The sequence below is a fragment of the Zophobas morio genome, unplaced genomic scaffold (assembly GCF_036711695.1).
Source record: "Zophobas morio isolate AGI-343-1 ecotype UQ-CSIRO unplaced genomic scaffold, CSIRO_AGI_Zmor_V1 ptg000012l, whole genome shotgun sequence".
Lineage (NCBI taxonomy): Eukaryota > Metazoa > Arthropoda > Insecta > Coleoptera > Tenebrionidae > Zophobas > Zophobas morio.
Window position 1 is genome coordinate 16,511,102 of NW_026972117.1, and position 16,986 is coordinate 16,528,087.

At 36.8% G+C, this 16,986-nt stretch overlaps 1 protein-coding gene across 1 annotated transcript; it reads left to right on the forward strand.

The window, feature by feature from the left end:
* Positions 1-1,853: 1,853 nt before the first annotated feature.
* LOC135127909 (paramyosin, long form) lies at positions 1,854-16,305 on the forward strand. The gene is made up of 11 exons (XM_064054597.1): positions 1,854-2,111; positions 2,254-2,310; positions 3,008-3,094; positions 3,148-3,314; positions 9,886-10,123; positions 10,766-11,527; positions 11,577-11,689; positions 14,632-14,956; positions 15,005-15,199; positions 15,253-15,630; positions 15,683-16,305. The coding sequence occupies exons 1-11, from the start codon at positions 1,998-2,000 to the stop codon at positions 15,875-15,877; spliced, it is 2,631 nt and encodes an 876-aa protein (XP_063910667.1). The 5' UTR covers positions 1,854-1,997; the 3' UTR covers positions 15,878-16,305.
* Positions 16,306-16,986: the final 681 nt, after the last annotated feature.

Genomic DNA, 16,986 nt, shown 5'->3' on the forward strand with positions numbered 1-16,986 from the left:
GATTTTCCAAAAAAAAAAGTCTAAATCGTATCGTCGCATTTTATACCGGTATAAGAGCACTGACGTTAGGTTGAATTATTAACACAAAGGACAATGATTTTTTTTTTAAATCAAGAACCCCATTTTCCGAAAATTTTGAGAATACAGTTGGGGTCGCCTATATTAAAAATAATAAAATAAGAATTATCCAAAATAACATTCCGAACGGTTTGCTTCATTGAAGCTTAATTAATAATTTAAAATCTCTTAGGCCACCTCACAATATTATTTATATTTATTTATAACAGTTTGTTGGCGCAAAATCTTCAAGTCGTGAGGGAATAACAATATGTTACGATTACTTTTGATATATTATTATTAATGAATAATAAAAACTCAAGGGAATTACATTTGAGGCCTACGATACTCAGAATTGGGGTAAAATAATTTGAATTAAAATTATTGTGATGACACATTGGGATCAAAGCTCTGAAGTTTCAGAATTCATGACCAATCTTTTCTTTAACAACTTTGCTCAACACCTGTAATAAAAAATTTCTGAAAGCTTCAATCCAAAATTAATTTTAATATAAAAAAAATGCTCTAAAGTTTATGTAGCAGAAAAGTTTTGACAACATCTTTCCTTATACAATTCTGCTATCTGTAACATAAGACCAATCAAAATCTTATCGTGTTCTAAGACTTGTTAAACACCGTCTTACTCTTTGAGCACATTTCAGAAGCTTCTACATTTTCAAGTTCTTTATAAAACAATTATTTGTTTATTTTTTTCTACTTCAACCTCAGAATATCAGACGTTCAATGAAAAAAAAAAAAAATCTGACGAATGTCCAAGTAGTCTAATATGATGTTTTCTTACATTTCACACCTCCCACTGCTACGTGTTTGTCGTTTGTCATCGAATATCTGTTGGAAAACTCATTCAAAGTGTTCATCTTGATATGATTTTTTACTTGTGGTTTAATAATAATCTATCTCTATTTCTGATATCCCGTGGGTACATATACAAATAAAAAATAATATTTGTATAATTCAATTTTTTTGACGTATTTTGGAACTTACGTAACGTGTTTCTTTAAAGTTTTGATAATAATAATGTCGTTCTGGTGATGATAGAACACTCATAAAAGTCACTTATTTAGTTAGAACGCCGATGAAGATGATGTCAAGATTACTAAATTTTTAATTGAAAAACAAGTCCTGAGTGCATATTGTAGCAGTTGTATTTCTCAGGCGAGGAAACTTCAACAAGAATAATTATGTAGCTTTTTTTCTATTTTATCGCTACACATTTGAGTTAATTATATATCATTTTTTAATCATTTACAGTGGTTCAACTACGAATAATGTTGATATATGTTATTACGGAAGAACAATACTCGGTAACCTCAATCTACATGTAAGGAAGTACAAAAATGACAAATGGAAGTCATATTTTTTCCTTTGTGCTCACCGAGGAGGCATGAACACCCCATATTTCAAAAAACCCTTAAACCTAAAAGACGGAAGACGACATCTTGTCCTATTATAAATTTCCTCGTTGAAAGTTAAAACATGTTATTCATCCAGCGATTTACTTCGTGACGTTTGGCCAAAACAACCGTGACAAATTGGAGAAGCATCTGATGAAAAATGACTAAAGCCCAAAGTGGGCCAAAATTCGTATGAATAAGGAATAAAATCATCGTCGATGAAGCATGCCACTTAGTCCCGTATCAACATGCACAAAAACTGCATAAACAATCGCCAAAAATACCCCTGCGTCCTTCCAGAAATATGTTGGTCGCTTGAGTCAGAGCTGCGCAAGACGGTGCGCGTCGCTAAAACGCAGGCGCCGCCTCCGCGTCGCACTTTATTTCGGCTTTCGCCGTCGCGACGCTCATACGAACGACTTAGCCACCACTGTCAGGCGGCGCAGCACGCGGGTTTCTTACACTGAAATTTCGACGGTCAGTGCACCAAACCAAAACGAACCAGGAAATACCTAAGAAATCGCAATGTCTTCCTCAGTAGCGAAGACCTCCAAGTACACCTACCGCTCCACCGGGGGCGGTGCCGCCGACGTCAGCATCGAATACAGCGCCGACCTGAGCGCCCTTACCAGATTAGAGGTAACAAAGTGGCCAGTGCGCGAAATTGTGGTATTTTTGTGATTTTCCTGTGCAGTGCCAAGTGCAAACGTACTCAGTGACCACACACACAAAATCACAAAGTACCACCACGATATACACACTTCTAATACATTTTTTACAGGACAAAATCCGGCTCCTCAATGAAGATCTCGAAATCGAGAGGGAACTCAGACAGAGGGTGAGTAACTCCAAGTTACCTAATCGTTACGCAAAGCACCGCTTTTAGACCACTTTATTTAGGTTACGCTTTGCTTTAACCCATCTATTTTCGATTTTTGGCAAGGTGCAACCGGTGTCGGATTTTCGCTTTTCCGAGCCAAAAATAGCCCTACGCATTCACGAGAAAAACCCACGTCCAAATTACCCAATCGAATACCCACTTTTACCCTCAATTACCCTGCGCATACTTGGCTCCGTTCCAACCTCGACACCAAGCGAAATGAAGAAACCCGAATTTTTTCGCAAAAATTTGACTGAAATCTCGCCAAAAAACCATACATCGTGTCCACTCGCTCACGCTCGTATGGACCGGGTCTATTTTCGGGCCTCTTCGTTGCGAAAAGCCCGTTCAATGGGGTTATAAAATTGCCAAGGTTAAAGCTCTAAATTAGTGGTCAGCGGAACCAAACGCCATTTTGAGTCACGCGGAAATGGCGGGTTATGCAAATTCGGGATTTTTGATTCTGACACCGGTCAACACTTACAATACAATATATAACATAAACAAATGGAAATGTGAATCATGACTATAACGTAAACACAGTCAACATCGAGACATAGTGTCAAATCACAAAAGAAACCTTCTTCACAATATCGCTTGGCCTTGCATAAAAAACCCTAGTGACTTAATTTAAAAACTTTTCGCGCTCTTCCAGATTGAGAGAGAAAAGGCCGACCTCAGCGTGCAAGTAATCCAGCTGTCCGAACGTCTCGAAGAAGCGGAAGGTGGCGCTGAAAGTCAGGTAACGCCGCCACCTATCGGTCCGCCGCGTCACTAATTTCCCGGATTTTGTAGTTTGAGATCAACAAAAAGCGCGACACTGAACTTCTCAAGTTGCGCAAACTTCTCGAGGACGTCCATTTGGAGTCCGAAGAGACCGCCGCCATCTTGAAGAGGAAGCACCAAGAAATTGTTGTCGATTTCCAGGAACAGATCGATTCGGTTACCAAGGCTAAATCCAGGTTAGGTTATGTAGTTTTTTGTGGTGTCGATACATTTTTAATTAGATTGGTTGTTTTGGAACGTCGCCAGGTTGCTCTGGCGCAGACAATGTGTTTAAAATACCAGAAAATTGGGTTTTGTTTGGAATTTGAGAGGAGATGGGTGAAGCGATGAGGGATTTATGACAGGAATGTGGCGGTCAACAACATTCGAAATATGTCGCGACGGGGAAATGCGGCTTTAGATTGGTGTATAAAGGCGGGGTATTGATTGGGTTGCACGGGATTTTGAAAGGACCAGAGGGAATTGCTAGTTTATCTAATGGGGTGTTAGAGTTCGCTTAAGTGGTTGTACTCGATTAATTATGAGCAACCAATTAAGTAGGAGTTAGTGAGGCGAGAGCGACTATAAACTGAAGTGCTAGGAACCACTCGGGCAAGATGTGTTGAATTTAACTTTAACTGTTCGGGTCTAGCGCTAGAATTTAAAACTATTCTTTTCCTAGATTGAAAAATTGCAAAAAGATCGAAATTTTGCTTTGAAATTTGAACTAGCATTCAGATTATCGGGAACATGGTTAAAAACCAATCAAAATTTGTGTCTGCTTATCCATTAAAAAAAAAAAAGATGACGGCATATGAAAAAAATGTATATACAGATTTAGAAATTTCATACAATTTTTTATTACAAACATAGAAGATCCTCAAGAAAGCTTTATTCTTAAAGCCGGGAAAACTAAGAAAGAGGACTTCCAAAAATCAGTTTTTAAATAAATATCCACATTTTTGACAAAATTAAAAATATTTTCCTTAAAATTTAAAATCTAAACAAAGAAGAAATATTCTTTTCAGAAGTTTTCGTATTTTCAACGCTGGAATGTTCAACAAATACTATCTATATCAATTAAAACTAGAGAAATTTCGAAAATCCTAAGAATATCTAAGATTGTAGAAAATACAAAAATATCAAGACAAGACTCAAAGGTGGATACCGGAGAATGTTTGAGGATATTAGATGATATCTAGAGATTATCGATCAATATTATAAGAGATATCAGAAGAAATTTTGGCTTAAAATGAAATTTAGTATACACAGTTTTATTGCCATATATTTAGTTAATCTTTGTTGTGTACGAAAAAAAAGTGGGGGTCTGAGTGTAACATAGATGATATAAATAGATATAAAATATCGGTGAAAAATTGTATAAGGTTGAGTCATGAGTTCGTATTAATTTTTTTTCGCTATAAATAAAATCTCTCTTGGAGCAAACAAACAACAACTGACGTTAATGTGTTGTATATCATTTAACAGCTTATTAACTACTCTTTAATTTAATGTGTGTTAAAATGAGTGACCTAGTGACCAATAGGTCATAAATTATAAAAAATAATGACTAATTTGGAATTTAGAGCATTTATTAACGTGACAGAATTGATTTGAATCCTGTACTATTTTACAGTTATATAAGGAATTGTTATTATATTAATTATTATTGATTTTTTTAACTGATATTCTATTTTATTTTAATTTTACAGTCAGAATTTTATACGAATTTATGACTCAATTTAATGTCATTTTCAACTTGTTTATTTTTTGAAAATATTTTTATAACTCTTAAACGTTATTATGATTTGCAATGTAATTTAAGTTATTAAATTTTGGAAAATATTTATAAATAGTTATTGAGTAACAAATCGTATATTTATTGTAGATTAATTTTCTTAATTACTTATAAATTTTATTTTAAAACTTGCCTCAACTATATTTAATTTATATTAATTTACTTTTTTTTTTCAAGCGTAAGCTAAGGAAGTATTGTAATGTCCGCCGAATGTTTACTTTCATGTTTTCTATACGGATGATTTATACACTTATAGAATGAAACAATAGGTCTCCCTTTTCCGTCCGTCTGTCTGTGTCGCATTTTCAAAGACAGATAATCATCAAAACCACCAGACCAACCCTAACCTTTTGCTTAGTAAACCATTTCATTTTGATAAAATAATGCATATAATATATATATAATAATAATACTCCTGTACATACATACTTGTGATCCATGAATCAGCCTTGTTTTTATTTATTAGTGCAATAATTTTTATTGTTTAAACCTTCTCCTTTAGTCACATAATACGTGGCTCCGTAAGCCTAACTGATAGACGGCCGTTCCAATTTTTATTTTTTTTTTATTAGAATCACAGTGCACGTGTCGGAAATGACATACATTCCGTCCCGGACCAAATATAAACAATATGATTGAATAAGGTTCTTTTTCTAGTTCGTTTAAATTTGAACAGATACAGTATTGTTTGAGTTTTTAATGTTAAATTCAGTTTATAATAATCGTATAATAGGTTTGGGAAAAATTAAAAACGATATGAGCTGATGAAGGCTATGGCCGAAACCGGTACCTGACATAACAACTAATAGCTGCTAAGATAAAACGGATTTTGGCAAATGACATACCCTCTAAGAAAAGAGAGGGTGGGTGGGCGGGGCTAGTAGCTGCTAAGATAAGACTGATTTTGGTTAATGAGATACCTTCTAAGAAAAGAGAGGGTGGGTGGGCGGGGCTAGTTTTTGCTAAGATAAGATCGATTTTTTTCAAATGACATACGTTCCAAAAAAAAAGGGTGGGTGGGCGGGGCTACTACTTGCCAAGAGTGATTTTGGCAAATAAAATACACTCTAAGAAAGATAGGGCGGGCGGGCGGGGCTAGTACCTGTTAAGAGTCATTTTGACAAAAAACATATCTTCTAAGAAATTTAATTAAATTATTATAAAAAAAGACACTAGAGGTTCCAAAGTACTTTCAAATTCTTTCCAAACAGGAATACCTAGAACCTCAAGATTGTTTTAAATTTTTCAAAAAAAAAACGGGGTCTCAAAATTAACTCAAGAACAGGTAGATCAGAACACCAAAGTTCCTCAAAATTGTTTTAAATAATTTACAAAAAAAATCTCCATGGGCTCCCAAAATAATACACTATGGGTACCTAAGTCTCTCGAATTAAAAAAAAACACTGCGGCACTCAAGACTTTTTAAAATTCGTAAAAAATAAAACACCAAAAGCTCAAAAGATTTTTTCAAGTTCATCCAGCAGGAAAACACCAGGGTTTTGAAAATTTTGACAATTTTTGATACGTCAAACATTTTTAACTATTTCAGGCAAATGTTGTCAAATGGAATTTTATCAAATTATTACAAAAACAAGACGACCAAACGACCATATCTTTGTACATTCTAACTGAAATGGTAATTAAACATGGTCATGGGCGAGAGAAATATTAACTAAAAATTTTATTACTAGTTATTGTGATAATGAATGTGTTATTTAGTTGTTAAACGTAGCAAAAGAACCAATTTTAAATCTATTATAACTCCACCAAAATGTGAGAAGGATTTTTTTTTACTATTTTTTCCCAGACTCACCAGTTGATTGTTAAGAGCGTAGCGGAGAGTTAATCCGCCATATTTCAGACACCCGGTATAAACAAGCCAACAGAATGTATATCTGTAACACAATGTGTTCGAATCAAAGGTAGTGGCGGCATATGGCACATTAATGAATTCAGGAAAACAAGCTCTATATTTTTATCTTACACTGTAATAGGTATTATCTGCATTGTTTTTTCTAAATACTTGAATTTATATAATTGTATTTCAGGGGTGAGGGAAGTTTGTCTAATAATATAAGACCAATTGAACGATGTTTAACCAAAAACGTACTAAGCGCCAAATCGCAAAAAATGAGTTAAACATGCTATCAGTCAGAATTTATTGTCAAAAACTAATTTGTAAAAATACTTTATTTTTCTTAATTATTTTTATACCAAATTTTGAGGTAGAACTATGCGCCTTTAATAAATCTGGGATTATGTTTTAATCAAAAAGGTACCAACCAACACAGCACTTTTTTTAATTGGTTGTGCAGTGCTTTGTTTCCTTGTAACTATCCTACAAATTTAGTGTTTTATAAGCGCCAATTTTGGTTTTATAACGAGGGTATTTACGCCGGTAAAACAAGGAAAGGACACTATTTTATTTAGAAAAAAAGAAAATAGGTCGTGGCGTACAAAAGGTGGGATCTTGTCTTAAGAGCTTAATACCTACTGAAAATTTTACCAAAAAGGATATAACAGAACTAACTCTGTGGTTTGACTCTTGTGGGCGTCAAAATAGTAATATAAAAACTGTATTCATGTTAAAATCAATATTATAGCAACATTCTACTTAACAAACGATTTATTTGAAATTTTTTGTTTCGGATCATAGTTTTTTACCTAATGACAAAGATTTTGAAGTCATTAAGTATATACGCCACAAGATTACGCCAATATTATGTTAAATTGTAGAAAGAAAAATCCACTTATTGTTTAGTTTATGCAGAGAGAAAATTTTTGTAGTGAAGCCGATTTAGAGTCTAGTGTCTCAAATAGAAGGCGTACATGAACAAAAAATTAGATGCTTGAAAACAAGAGTCACTAAACTTACTAAAGATAAACCGCTTTCTATTTTTATGAAAAGTAATCAGGAAAATGAGATCTACATAAAAGGAAAAGACTTCTAAAAATTTTAGAAAATTGTCTGCATTATGGCCCAATGGAAAAGCAATATCGCGTAAAAAGTTGGCAGATCTAAAAACATTATGTCCTTTTATTCCCGAGGATGCAAAACTCTTTTACAAAAACTTACGGGGATAAAGTGTGAATTTTATGTGGAGGGTTTTTCAGATGATATCGATTTCGAGTTAGGCGAAACAAATTTAACTTAATCATTTTTGTTTTTGTTTCATGGCATACGTTCCCTTTTATAGCAGGTCGTTAAATCAATATAAATATATATAATATTTTTCAAAAAATTACTTAGTGCCTTTTTACGGAATAATAAATTTAATATCATGGTTTTCTCAAAAAAGAACCAAGCGCCAAAATGCTTCTTTAAAACTGTAAAGGACCGGGTGTTTTTGATGCCATTATCAAAATAGACTACATTTATAAAGTCATGTATTCTTAAGGCAAAAATTTTATTCCGACATTAATACAAATTTTTAGTTTTTAATGAAAATTTATTCTAGTATTACGCAAATTGCAATGTTGTCGGTTAGTACGTTTTTGGTTAACATGGTCCAATTGTTTGAAATATGTGGAAATTAACAAAATGAAAATACTAAAATATATGTAAAAAATATTCTCGCTCCTCAACTGAAAGCCAAAACATCCTATATTTTAATTTAGAAGATTTTATTTTGTCATTTTAGAGACAAAAAATGGTGTCATTATGAAACAAAGATCTACCGGTCTTAGAACATCAAATGTTATGTCCTTAAATTTATTTTTTCAGGATTATTCATAAAATTAAAACAGAGAAAAAGAAATTCATACATTTTTTTTTTCTAAAAATAAGTGACAAATTTGGAAGCATTAGACGTTGTAAATATTACAGGATGGACAATATTCAACAAAATCGAGTGACCATTAATGACTAAATCAACTTTTTGTGTTGGCAATTCTGAATCATGCTAGTATGGCAGTTCATAATTGTCAATTTTGACATGAGTACCCCTAACAAACGTATTGATTGGTTGAGATGATGCCAGCTGACTTGGTGTCATAAATGTCACTTTGATAATCAGGTATACCAACCTGATGGTCACACAACACTATTTCATTTTAGTTTGATAATTTTTATAAGTGTCGGATCATAAAATACACCATTTTTGTACAACTGAAAATAGAGAGGTAATAATAATAAAACACAACACATTATCATCACTTAATGGTTCTTTTCAGAAACGTTTGCTCAGATCCTAATTATGTCAGAATTATAAACACATCACCAGAACTCATATTCCAGTAATAACTCCTACCAACGTCTGCGTAACTCACAGTAAATATAAATTTAACCAAATCAAACGAGTCCAAACAAAACGAGGATTTGCACATCCTCAAAGTGTACACTTCCTTTGAACTGAATTTAGCAGTTTTATTACTGACGCAGTAGTCGACGTACCCATAATTCTGCAGAACATAACAATCCAAAATAGAATTAATTAACTTAAATAATGTAGGTGCATGTGTTTAGAATCAATTTGAATTTATGACTTCCGCAGAAATAATTTATTTACGAATTCACCCGGCGCATCCACCAATTTTTCAAAGTTCTAAAATTGTGATAAAATAATTGTCAAACTGTCAGACAACAACAAATAATTGAGTAGGATTATAAATTAGTATACAATTCGTCACGATCGTTTTAGATAGACACACAATTTAAAGAATAAATATTTTTCGCCAGTGAGTAATGCACTCGCATTCGCTCATCTCCGTTCAACTCCGCTTGTTATATTTAGCTCTTTGCTCATCCATACCATATTAGTCGTGCCAGATCTAAATTCCTCTCATGCGAATTATGAATTAGGAAAAATTCCAAAGCGACTAAAATGAGCGTTATACGATCAGCTGCAGTTTCGACCTGTTACCGATCTAATTATAAGCTTTGTATTTGGAGCGTATCTTATTTTCTAAAAATACACTACCTACGGTTTCAATGGTTATTTCTCACTAACAATAACTTCGTGTTTGTTTAGAGCCGAGAAGGAGAAGAGCAAATTCCAAGCGGAAGTCTACGAATTGTTGTCACAAGTCGAGAGCTTGAACAAGGAACGTTTGATCTCCATTAAACATGTCGAAAAGTTGGAAATTTCCATCACAGAGTTGAATGTTAGGATCGAGGAACTCAACCGCACCATTGTTGATATCACATCGCATAAGACCCGTTTGGCCCAGGAGAATGTCGAACTCACCAAGGAGGTTCAAGATATTAAGGTGGGTAATAAATGGAAGGTCTGGAAGCACAGTTGTGTTTATTTCAATTTATGGGTGTTTGTTTAGTGTCACTTTATTGCTGCTACTCCAAAACGAAAGTAATGGATGTTGGAAGTAAGAAATAACCCGGCTAACCGACAATAAATCTGGTTAAAAAACGGTTATAGATGTTTAATGCTGTCGGGTTAGAACAACAATAAAAAGGTTTCATTCTCAGTGAAGGTGATAAAAATTCCGTTCTATCTGTTCTTTTTTCGGCTTGTTTGTAACAGATTTCAGTATCTTCTTAGAATATAACACCACTTCTTGTTGTTGTTTTCTTTCTCCACGTGTCTTATCTTTTCGATAGTTCAGTACATCCTTGAATAGAATTTTTCCCGAATGTTACCTTCAATTAATTCATGAAGATCTATATCTTCTGGGGACTTTTAGTTTTCACAATTGTTTTTAAATGACTTGATTTATTTGATACCAGTTCAGAAAACCTTAGTAGAACTCCCTTAGTTCGTTTCTAAACAGAATTCTTCTGGAACCTTCTCGAAATCAAATGAAGTAACTGAGGCCAAATCTTTAGAACCTTTTCTAGTTCCAAAGTTTTCTAAAATCACTTTCTGCTGTGACTAATACATATTTCTTCTCTAGATCACCCTCGAGAACGCCAACTACTTGAAGAGCCAACTCGCCAGCCAGCTCGAAGATGCCCGCCGCCGCGCCGAGGATGACGAACGCCGCCGTTCCCTCCTCGAAGCCCAGCTCCACCAGGTCGAAATCGAGCTCGAATCCGTCCGCGTCCAACTCGAAGAGGAGAGCGAAGCTCGCCTCGACCTCGAACGTCAGCTAGTCAAAGCCAACGGCGAAGTCCAAGTGTTCAAGTCCAAATACGAGGCCGAATGCCACGCCCGCGCCGAAGAAGTCGAGGAACTCCGCCGCAAATTCACCGCCAGGATCACCGAACAAGAGGAACACATCGAGAGTCTTTTGATCAAGATCAACAACCTCGAGAAGCAGAAGTCCCGTCTCCAGTCCGAAGTCGAAGTCCTCATCATCGACTTGGAGAAGGCCAACACCACCGCCAGGGAGCTGCAGAAGAGAGTCGAACAGTTGGAAAGGATCAACATCGACTTGAAGACCAGACTCGAAGAGACTGTCAACTTATACGAACAGACCCAGCGGGATTTGCGCAACAAGCAGCAGGAGTTGCAGAGGACTGTGCACGAATTGGACAAGACCCGCGAGCAGAAGGATCAGCTGGCTAGGGAGAACAAGAAGTTGGCCGACGATTTGGGCGATGCTAGGAACACCATTACGGAGCTGACCAGGCGCCTTCATGAGTTGGAGTTGGAACTGCGCAGGTTGGAGAACGAGCGCGATGAGCTTACTGCTGCTTACAAAGAGGCTGAAGCTGTAAGTAGGTGCGGTTGAGGTAGTTTTGGGGATTGATTGGTGGTTTTAGGGTCGCAAAGCTGAGGAATTGCGTTCTCAACGCTTGGCTTCCGAGTTTGGACAGTACCGTCATGAGGCCGAGAAGCGTCTTCAAGAGAAGGATGAGGAGATTGAAGCTATTCGGTAGGTACCGGTTTATTTTTGTTTGTATTAGTAAACAGTACTAAAAAAGACTTCGATCTTTGGAACTTAGCAACGAACGAAAATACACCAATTATTGAGGTACCAAAGGAAGGTTTAAAAAAAGATCTACGTACTACCGAATATTTAAAAATTAAATGTTACAGTTTTTTGAATGTTCGACCGTCAGGGCAAAAATGGCAATTATTTTTTTGATTTATCTCCGTAACTGTGAGTTTGACAAAAAAATGTACAAAAAACAAATAGGGGACGACAAACCTTGAGGTGACATAACTCTAAAATTAGGGGTACAAAACGGATTAGTTTGGTTTGACATTTTTGGGAATTTCCAAATGTAGTAGATGTGGATTCTATAGTGTAATAGCCCAAACATCACGTCAAAATTTGACATGTGAACAAAATTTTAAAACCCGCGAGAAATTCAAAATTAGGCCTTGAACTGTAATCGTCTACAAAATGGAATCCTTCTGTGTGTTTTTGAAAAATGACGGTACACGTTTGTCCATTAAATTAGGGCAGTGCGGAGTAGGAAGAGTGAAGGAATTAAAAACACTAAATAGAAAAAAAAACGAGGAAAAATGAGTGCTTATTTCTTAGAACAAAAAAAAAACTTTATTCCATTTCGAACCTGCGAACAGAGAACGAATATTAAAAACATCTCAAGTAATGTACAAAATAAAGAAGGTAAAAATAAATTCATATAAAAGAATTCACATGATATTAAATTATGCCACACTTTACCAATATCTAGAAAAGAGCCATCCAAAAACTATTGACATAAAGAAGCCAGAATAACTACGTGATTACCGAGCTTTCGCCTTTGGATTCCTCGATAGAGAGGTCCTGATGGCTTCAGAGGAGAAACAATAATGAACAAGACCGGTAACTTCTTCTCATCTAGTCCGGTTTCAAATTCAAATGTGATTTCGCGGCGTTCATAATTTCTTTGCCTAAAATTTAAATTCGAATCGGGATACTACAATAGGAAGAAAGTTAAGGTTTTTAATATATTTTTCATCAGATTTGTTCATCTCTTAGTTGAAAACTTATGAACACAAGTTGTAGATAATTGTATTATCTAGAAAAATCCTCTTTGCAAAATTTTTGCCAGACTCACGATTACGGAATTAAACGGAAAAATAACTGCACACTTATTTTGAAGAGGGCCGCCAAATAACAATAGCTCCAGCCCTGAAAATTTAATTTTACATTAATAACTGGGCCCGCTATTAAATAAAGCTGAAAAGAAAATTGTGGTTTTCCCAAAGTGCAGAGTTATCTATTTTTGAACACCGAACTGGAATAAAGCTGAAAAGAAAATTGTGGCTTTCCCAAAGTGCACAGTTATCTATTTTTGAACACCGAACTGGACTAAGGTACCACAGGAAAATTTAAAAAAAGATCTCGGTATAGGCCGAAAACTTAAAATAAACTAAATACGCATCCATTGCGATGTCAATTGATGTCCTCTGTCCCTATAAAAATAAGAAATTTCAGAAAAGTACTGACATGAATGTATCTGGGGTGGGATTTGGTTTCTACCGATACGATACGAAGCGATAAATGACAAGGATGAAAATATAAATTTCAGGTGCGAAAGAAAAAGACGATCACATTTTATCGGTACCGATATTTTATCGTTATATGAAACAAAATCCCACCCCTGATCTCTTAGTACCTTTGCAGTACCAGTTTTTTCTGTCGACAATAAATTTCGCATTGAGCAGACAATTAACTCCAGATGCACTCTAATTATGAAGATCACGAACAAAGCAGAGACCTCTAAACATCCCGAGACATCCTTGTCTTCGAAAATTACATCACGTTTATAAAAGTACGACGGACTAAATATACCCTGATGTTTCCATTTGAATCGCTCTCATGTGCAACCTTCGCGCTTTTATCTCCTGAACAAATTGCATTTCTGGCACGCTCTCCACCTATAAATACATCAAACTGACGTTGCAAGACTTTATTGGCTGGACCCTAGGGGTATGCATCATACATGGTATAAAAGAGCCTTCCGATCGACCTAATTTCGTAGTACATCATTAATTTTTATCGACACATGGCTGCTCCGAAAAAATCAAGATGGCAGCCATTGACAGCTTGTTACGACTACAACTACGGCGTCGGGATCAATTTCTACCAGCCAATGATCGACTACATCGAAGAGAAAGAGAGAGGAGGTAGATCGAGGTATCCCCACCTCCCCTGGACAGATGAACGAGGTTTGCGCCAATACGATCCCAGAAAGATAGTCAAGAGTTATTCAAGCAGCGCTCTTGATAGTATCGCCAGGCGGACGGAAGCCAGTGCCAAAGAGCGTCTGCGTGACTTTAAAGCCACAACGAAAAGTTCGTTTCAGTTGAGTAAATCGGTGTCGGCGGCTAGTATTACAGAGAAGATTCACGTGAAGAAGAAGAAGGAAATCGTGAAGCAGATCAAGATGTTGAAGTCGAGGGTGGTGGAGGATTTGGGGTATGACCGTGAGGCGGACAGAGATGTTGAGAGGACGCTAAGAGCGGCACAGAAGCACTTGAAGGGTCGGTCGGCGAAAGCCATAGCGGCGTATCTTCACTCTGAAAGCCAGAGGAATATAGCGCAAGGAGTAGACTTCGATTTGAGCGAAATCAGTAAGTTTCAGAAACACCAACTGGTGGACAGTCATAGTTATGCTCAACACATGAGAGTGATGGATAAGAGGCTGCTGACGCAGATGGAACAGAAGTGCGTGGAGCCTCTGACGTTGCTAAGTAGAGAGCTCAAAGGGTTTGATAAGAGGACGGCCGAACACTTCTACGATACAAGGTGAAAACAATGCGTTTACGTAACTAGGTTATAAATAGTTGGGAGAAGCGCCAGATTATTTTTTTCGGATTGTGACGCAGTATCACTTGTTTGTAATTATGTTTTGTTTGCAGCAAGGCCACCAGCATCGAAATTGAACAACTTAACGCTCGTGTGGTCGAGGCCGAGACTAGGCTCAAGACCGAGGTCACCCGCATCAAGAAGAAGCTCCAAATCCAGATCACCGAGCTTGAGATGTCCTTGGACTCCGCCAACAAGCTCAACATCGACTTGCAGAAGACCATCAAGAAGCAGTCCCTTCAACTTACCGAAATCAGTGCCCACTACGACGAGGTTCAGAGGCAACTCCAAGTTACCTTGGATCAACTCAGTGCATCGCAGAGGAAAATCCAAGCTCTTACTGCTGAGGTTGAGGAGATCAGGGGCAACTATGAATCTGTGAGTGGAAGAAGTGGCGTGTTTTCGGGGTGACGGTTTTGCTTGTAGGCTCTTCGCGGTAAGAGGGTTGCTGAACAAGTCGCTGAAGAAGCCGGTACCAGGATCAACGAACTCACCACCATCAACATTAATCTGGCGTCCAGCAAGAGCAAAATCGAACAAGAACTGTCCACTCTCGTTGCTGACTACGAGGAAATTAACAAGGAATTGCGCATTTCTGACGAACGCTACCAGCGCGTCCAGGTACTGTCACACCATTGATTATTACGGTAATTTTTACAAAAATGTTTTGCTAGACCGAGTTGAAGCACACCGTCGAAATCCTGCACGAAGAACAAGAACGCGTCGTCAAGATCGAAGCCATCAAGAAGTCTCTCGAGATCGAAGTCAAGAACTTGTCCGTCCGCCTGGAGGAGGTCGAAGCCAACGCCATCGTCGGAGGCAAACGCATCATCAGCAAACTCGAAGCCCGTCTCCGTGACTTGGAGGTCGAGCTCGACGAGGAGAAGAGACGCCACTCTGAGACCATCAAGATCTTGCGCAAGAAGGAACGCACTGTCAAGGAAGTTATGATTCAGTGTGAGGAGGATCAGAAGAACATCGCTTTGTTGAGCGAATCTTTGGAGAAGGCCAACGTTAAGATTTCTGCCTTCAAGAGACAGCTTCAAGAACAGGTATTTTTAGCCAGATAGGTTGTGTGTTTTGGTGCTTACTGTTTTTCCACAGGAGGGTGTTTCCGTTCAGAACGTAACCCGCGTGCGCCGCTTCCAGAGAGAGCTGGAGGCTGCTGAAGACCGCGCCGATACTGCTGAAAGCAGTTTGTCATTGATTCGAGCCAAACACCGCACTTTCGTCACCACCAGTTCCGTGCCCGGCTCTCAGGTCTACCTGGTCCAGGAGACCCGATCCGAGCAAATCTAACTGCCTTTAGCACACTAATAGCCGATTCGTCTGTCAAAAGCCACTTAAACTTACCATCGTGACACGCGAACCGGTCCACGTTGTTCATTATTTAATTCATTTTTTATTTTTTCTTTTGTTCGTGCACATGATGTTGAGAAAATTATACATACATATAACTACCACTCTCTTTTAAAGATTGTTGTTATGTAAGTTATTAACATGCAAGAAACATACACATTTCATACGCATTAAACGAACATGAGCGATTTATATTTATTTCGTGTATCGCGACGTGTCTCTTTACGTAACTCGAGAAGGCTGTAAGGAAATCTGTAGGTTTCAAGATGTTAGTTATCATCTGTTAACTTCTACAAGGATGCAGGAGTATTGACAATGTAATATGTAAGTTTGAATGTACCGTGTAAGAATAAATTGCTTGTATACAAGTTGTGTGTCATTTCGCAATCCCACTTACTGCGCCAAAAATTCTTCATTAAAAAAAACAACGTTGAAGAATTACGACATTGTTAAAAATGACTCTGCTTTGGCCTCACACCAATTTTTCTTATGGTGTGCTAATAATAATAATTAGAATGTTTATTTAAAACCTCAGCACAGAATTATCATAGAGGCACCCAAATTTAAATACACAATACACTAATACACATCGGAGAAAAAAAAAAATAAACAATACATTTTCAAAAATTGAATTTAAATTAACTTTCAACTTGACTCGCAAATTAAAATGTGTTCATATTTTTAAGAATTGGTTCTTTTTTGGGAAAAGAAAATTGTTTAAGTATTGTTGAAATTAACGAACACAATTGTGTTATTTGAGCAAAGATAACGCGCCCAGGATTAGAGGACATTTTCAAACAGTCTACTCTGCAAACGTTTGGCGTCGGGTCCTCGGAAAGCAAATTATTGGTCCCTATTTCTTTAGACAATTTAAAGGGAATTGTTCATTTAAATTTTATTCAAACTGATAATTTACCGTTAACTATTGAAAAATGTTGATTTTATAATTTTAAGACGGTGCTCTTGCGCATTATCATGGAAGGGTGCGGGATTACCTCGATTGAATGTACCCTTCCCCAATAGGTGGATCTGGAGATGGTCTGTTCAGG